The following is a 6677-nucleotide window of genomic DNA, read 5'->3' on the forward strand; positions in this document are numbered from 1 at the left end:
TGAGTTACACAATAAATATTTACCTTGGGGTGATCTGAGTGACCTACGTGTGCTCCCACCACCCCTGTGACAGCAACGTCACCCACAATAGCGGCGACTCTCTGCTCAAACGGGGTGAGTTCATCCTTGTTACTGTTATCTGATCCTGCAGAGCGGGAAATCCCACCTGTCGGCCCTGTTTATACTAATTTGCATATTTAAATTGGGGGCGTGGGGAGGGAGGAGTCTGGTTCTCCAACATGTGCGGTCAATTCCACGCTGAGTGAGATGTACAAAGGAAATGTGCTGGAATCCGGCGTACGCACACTTTCGTTCATCTGGATTTTTTTGTGCGGACACAATTTTCAGGATTGAAGCGTACGCCAGGTTTCAGTATGAAATTCACGCAAGTCTTTGAACATGAGGCCCCAGGTCCGCTGACGGTTTCTATAAAAACCTCGTCACACTTTAACGGTCATGAGAGCATCTCATTCGCTGCTGTCTTTTGTCCTGCTTGTGTTTCCGTAGCTGATCCGACGATGTCGCTCTCATAACCCCGCCCACCGGCCCACGTTTGAACAAATCAGGAAGTTTCTTCACCGGATCAACCCGATCAAAACCAGCCCCGTGGACATGATGATGAACCTGGTAAAGACATGAGCACAGCAGACGGCAGATTCATGATATTGTTGTTTACATTGATTACCATAAATGATACATATCAGACTGTGGATGTTCGTTATATTAATTTAAATGGTGCTTTATGAACATTTTTATGAACAACTCTTATACACCAACATTTCCACTTTTATCAGTGAAGCATCAGGCCTCTAAGTTAGGAGTGCTGTTAGTGTTGATCAATCCATCCGATGTTTGGTCCCTAAAATAACAGAAAATAGTAAAATATAAAAAACAGTGAACCAGAATCTGTTGGTCACAGCTGAGTCAGTCATCGACTATCAGCTGGAACAAGTGACAGAACTTTAAATTGAGACCGATTAGAACAAGGTCGATTAGACTGGATAACTCTGACAACATCCTACGTTACCGATGGTACATTCAAGGATCGTCAAAAAGTCCAAAGTCCAGTAATTCTTAGCTGCTGTTATTTTCCCAGTTGCTGGTTCGTAAATAGCGTCCTTTTGATATTTTTTATTGACGTGAAAGCGAACTTCTACGAACCGTTTCGCTTTCAGATGGAGAAGTACAGCAAACATCTGGAGGTGTTGGTGGCCGAACGGACTCAGGATCTGATGCACGAGAAGCAGAAAACTGACCGGCTACTGTACAGTACGACAAAAAACACACAAAAACACATAAACGCTCGGTCATCACAATGACGTGGTTTCTGGTATATTTAGATTTGATGGAGGGAATCATATTAACTCTAGTTTGTGCGCTGATTGCTGCTATGTTTTCCATTTGTACAAACATTCAAAGAAAAGATTTATTTTTATGCAGATGATGCAATTATGTTCATCGCTAAAGACCAAATTATTAAATAAATTTAAATGAATGCACGCAGTAGAATGTGTAACCTTTTTCAGAAATTATAATTATACTTAAACAAGAGATTAGAACCAAATTAGACAAACACTGTCACACTAACGAAGACCTGATAAAGAAACTTCTCCATTTTCACGTCAACCTTTTTTTGAGGATCGACTGAAGGAAGCCTTTTCTAACCTTATGAACCAGATGACGGTATTTTCTGGGTAATTTATCTTTAAGCTTGTTTCGGTCATCATAAGAGCCGACTGTGTTTTTGTAATCAATAAATCTGGTTTAGAAGTTATTCAGAGCAGTCCAGAACTTCAATCATTTCACGTGATAATACGTGTCGTTGTTCCAATACGAGCCTTTATATCAAAGGAAACAACAGATTTAACGTTTGATCTGTGTTTGCAGGTGAGTCCCGTACAGTAGCTTGATGCCAGGTGGCAAAGTGGGCCAATGGTCTATTCATTCATATATTTATACAATCACGAGTTCAGGAGAAATTCAAACTAGAGTGAAGCGTGCAGAGATGGACCTAAAGCCAGAACAATTAAATCTGATGCAAATTCAAAACAGTTTTTCTCGGAAACACTTTGCCGCACAGACAATCTACTGGTCTCACCAGAAAGGTCAAGGTGCACACTGTCACTGGATGTTCATGAAACCGCACTGTCATACACACTGCAGGAGAAATCCAACTGAGAAGAAGGGATGAGATGCTCTCCCTTCTCAGAAGACACGAGGAATGTGAGTTAAACCAAAGTGTTTGCGCTGCAGGTATGCTTCCTAAGCAGGTGGCTGACGACCTCCGCCAGGGGAAACCGATGCAGGCCCAGAGCTACGTCAGCGCCACCGTCTTCTTCAGGTAGAGGGGCGGGACTTAAAGCAGTAGAAGCAGCTTGGACAGCGAGGTGAGGGTGCACGTGAGGACTAACCCACCTGTCTGTGTGTGCAGCGACATCGTGGGCTTCACTCAGCTGTCCAGCAGCAGCACTCCCTACCAGGTGGTCGACTTCCTCAACAAGCTCTACACCACGTTCGACGACATCATCGACAACTACGACGTCTACAAGGTGGAAACCATCGGAGACGCCTGTGAGCAAAACAGCGTTCAAACTGTTTAATAGACAGGAGGCTTAAAACTTAGGAGAAACAGATTCAAAGGCTGAAATAGTCTGAAGTGACATAACGGTGGACATCAGAACCCGAGTTAGACAATCACTGGAGTAACAAAATAACTGCAAACAAGGTATGACTACTTGATACTCTAATTGTTGTGTTGTTGTTGTTGTTGTTGTTGTTGTGTTGTGTAGACATGGTGGTCTCCGGTGTTCCACGGGTCAACGGGATCCTTCACGCCTCCCAGATCTCCAGCATGGCTCTGGACCTGGTGGGCGTCTGCAGAACCTTCCGGATCCCCCACAAGCCCAACACTCAGCTGCAGATCCGAGCCGGGATCCACTCCGGTAACACGAGCCTCCACCAGAACCAGACGTTCTGCGTGTTCCGGGAACGCGGCTTCTGAGGGTTCTGCTGTTTGTGCAGGTCCGGTGGTGGCAGGAGTGGTCGGCACCAAGATGCCTCGGTACTGTCTGTTTGGAGACACGGTGAACACGGCGTCCAGGATGGAGTCCAACAGCCTTGGTAACAGAACCAGAACCAAACAGAGTCTGGAAAGGGACTCAGAATGATCACTCATGAATTTATCCAGAATGAGAAAATGTTTTCTGAAAGACCCGATTTGTCAAAAATGATTTAAATTTATCTAAATTATTCAAAGCTTTTAAAATATGCCCAAAGGTATTTGAAGTTGATGCAAAACTACTTGAAATTGACCAAATGTCTCATAAAGAGCTCAAAATGATAAAAGAAGTCAAAGACGATTCGACCAAAACGAGTCCAAACCGTCCAGGGTGACTCGTAGTTTGTCCAAAAGAAACTCGGAATCTTTGAAAATTTGATGGAGACTCAGAGAAAACCTGGAACTGAGAAAGAAAAAGTCTGACTTTACTGCAACAAGGTTTTGTTTGCAGCCCTGAAGATCCAGTGCAGCTCCAGCACCTTCTACCTGCTGGAGGAGATCGGCGGCTACGTGCTGGAGTGTAGAGGGACACTGCAAGTGAAGGTGGGCCTCCCAGTGTTCTCAGTGTTTCCAGTGCTCCCAGTGCTGCCAGTCCTGCCAGTGTTTCCAGTGTGCCCAGTCCTCCCAGTGTTCCCAGTGCTGTCAGTCCTCCCAGTGTTCCCAGTGCACCCAGTGTTTCCAGTGTGCCCAGCCCTCCCACTGTTCTCAGTGTTTCCAGTGCACCCAGTCCTTCCAGTGCTCCCAGTGCTGCCAGTCCTCCCAGTGTTCCCAGTGTTCCCAGTGCACCCAGTGTTTCCAGTGTGCCCAGTGTTGCCAGTCCTCCCAGTGTTCCAGTGCTCCCAGTGTTCCCAGTGCACCCAGTCATCCCAGTGTTCCCAGTCCTCCCAGTGTTCCCAGTGCTCCCAGTCCTTACTCCAACTAACCCCCTGTGCTCTGCCCCTGCAGGGGAAAGGCGACATGGTGACCTACTGGCTGGAGGGGACGAAGACGTCTCTGGTCTCCAAGGAGACGGCCAAACACATCGTCCTGGAGACGGAGGCGGAGAAGGAGGCGGAGCTTCGGTCGTCAGTGCCGGGCTTCCTGAGTGACGACCTGCTGCTGGACCCGTCCTGATCCAGAACCACTTCGTTGATAGTCCACCAAAGTGGAGACGACCCGATTAATTTCCTTTTCTGTCTGATGTGGGAACCAGAACAAACAGTTTCTATCGTTTCTAGTTTGCAGCGTGACGGGAGTTAAACGTCAGAGATCTGCATCTGACCGCATCACAGAGCATTCATCCAGCGGTTTGTTGACTCCAAAGTGAGATAAAAAAAATCTAGAAAACCACTCAGAATTTATCCAAAATTATCTAAATCTGTTCAAAAAATTACATAAGCTGTGAATAATTACCCGCAAAAACCTGTCCGGACATAAATATTTCTAAATGTGGTCACAGTGATTTAAAAAAAAAAAAAAAGACGACTGGAAACCGATTATAAAATGAGTCACAATTTGTTGAAAATTACTTTTAAACTTCTGCACAATGACAGAAAAATAGTCCAAATGAATCAAAGTGACAGAATAAATAAAGAGTTGTTCAGGAGGACACTGGATTCATCCAGAATCAGCCAAAAATCAGCCAAAACGGCCCCAAAGCATGTACAGAGTAATGAAAAAAATATCCAAAATAAATCTTAAAAACAAACACAGAGTTACTAGAAATTCTCAAAATATGTCATCCAATTAATTCATTGATCTATTTCAGACATTCCAGAATAACAAAAAGGCTACAGGAAAAAAAATTATTAAATAAATAACAATAATAACCACTCACAACTCAGACTATACGTCGCCATGTTGTCTCACTTATTAATTGTTCAAAATGATCTTATTAATTTATTGGTGTATTTCTGGCATACCAGAATAACATAAAGACGGAAAAAAAAAATCTGACTAAATTAAAAATAAATAAATAAATTTCAAAAATGACTCACAAAAGTTTTCAAAAAAATTTCTCTTAAATGACTTGAAATCTGGAGGAAACAACAAACACGTTGAAAATGGGACCGAACGACATGAACTTAACTCGATGTGAGCTCAGATTGACGTGAACCTGCTGAAACACGAAGTCCAACTCGTAGATAAACTCCTGCTGACGCTCGCTGGATTCAGCTTGTGTGTCTGAGCTGCTGCTTCATGTGATTCTGCTTCGTTAAATCTGCTCTGAACAATAAACCACGTCAATGTGTAAACAGAGAAAACCGACTCTTTCGTCACACCTCACTTTATCCAAACAGACCTTTACGGGAGCTGCCACGGCCTTTTGGTTTCGTCACATCCATGTTCTGCTGCGTCACAGTGAATGATCCATTTAACAGATCGTCTGCAACGACGTAAAGAACCATTAAACTCATGGAAAACAGGCAACAAGTCAAAGCAGCGATGGTCCGGTCCTCGCTGAGCCGGGCCAGTTACACACCATGTGGTAGTTTATGGCTTTTTTTTCCCGAAATTGCACGGGCCGCCATTTTGGCGCCGTTACACTTTTGCGGACCGTTTTAAGAACTTCTAATCACCACGTCCTGTAATTTGTGCTGGCCGCATTTCAGGTGTGTACGACGTTCCCCCGCGGAGGAGATAGATTTAGAAAAAGGCCAACAATGAGCAAAAATCAATGAAATTCTCACCGTCTTTTTTCAAAATGACATACTTCCTGTTGGGTTTAGGGCTTGGCGCTGATTGGCTTTTTTGTGCGTCCTGACCTGCTGCACATGCCCACCCAATCTCATTGGTGAAGGTGAAACGGCCTTCCGACAGGACTGCCGGAAACACACTGAAAATGTGCAAAATGGCCTTTTATGGAAATGGCACGGGCCACCATTTTGGCGCCGTTACACGTTTGTGGAGCGTCCTGATAACTTCTAATCACCACGTCCTGTAGTTTGTGCTGGCTACATTTCAGGTGTGTACGACGTTCCCCCGCGAAGGAGATAGATTTAGAAAAATGAGTGAAAATCGCCAAAATGCTCGCCGTCTTTCCAAAATGCCAGACTTCCTGTTGGACGTGCAATGTGGGCACCTGGACGTTTTTGTGCGTCCCAACCTGCTCCACGTGCCTACCAAGTATCGTACCTCGAGGCCAAACGAGCTTCCAACAGGACTGTTCTCGGGGGCGCTGTGGAGCCATTTTGCCATTGACACGCCCAGTTCCTTTAAATATCACATTTTTCGCCAGTTCTGATGCAAATTTTGTGAGTTTTTGAGCACGTTTAGAACCTCGAAACCGCGTTTGTTTTCAGCGTTGGACAAGCTTTGAGGCATTCTGGGAAAGTTTTATCTCCTTAAACACGTCTGGAGCCATTCTGGACCAGAACAAGACACGTTTGTTTTCATGTTAGACGGGTTTTTGTCATTTCACACACATGTAGAGGCACATTGAACACATTCTGAACAGGGGTTTGTCAGGTTGAACGATTATTTATTCATTCTGGGCAAGTTCTTCCTCACGTTGAACACATTTAGAGTAATTTTCGGCGTATTTCTCTCACATTCAACACATTTTGGGCCAGTTTTTGCCATATTTTGAGTCATTTCAGGCCGGCTTTTGTCTCTTTTGATAAATTTGGAATCATTTCAG

The 6677-nt window shown here is 44.5% G+C and overlaps 1 protein-coding gene across 1 annotated transcript in view; it reads left to right on the forward strand.

Annotated features, from left to right (window-relative positions):
• LOC103365264 (atrial natriuretic peptide receptor 1) overlaps positions 1–4171 on the forward strand; it is a 16213-nt gene extending 12042 nt beyond the window's left edge. The window contains exons 15-22 of the mRNA XM_008292666.1: positions 508–627; positions 1176–1269; positions 2254–2341; positions 2432–2571; positions 2790–2942; positions 3022–3120; positions 3510–3601; positions 4004–4171. Coding sequence (XP_008290888.1) covers positions 508–627; positions 1176–1269; positions 2254–2341; positions 2432–2571; positions 2790–2942; positions 3022–3120; positions 3510–3601; positions 4004–4171 — 954 coding nt within the window. The remainder of the gene's footprint in view (positions 1–507; positions 628–1175; positions 1270–2253; positions 2342–2431; positions 2572–2789; positions 2943–3021; positions 3121–3509; positions 3602–4003) is intronic.
• The last annotated feature ends 2506 nt before the right edge of the window (positions 4172–6677 follow it).

Source organism: Stegastes partitus, unplaced genomic scaffold, assembly GCF_000690725.1.
Source record: "Stegastes partitus isolate 25-593 unplaced genomic scaffold, Stegastes_partitus-1.0.2 Scaffold823, whole genome shotgun sequence".
In the NCBI taxonomy this organism is placed as follows: Eukaryota; Metazoa; Chordata; class Actinopteri; family Pomacentridae; genus Stegastes; species Stegastes partitus.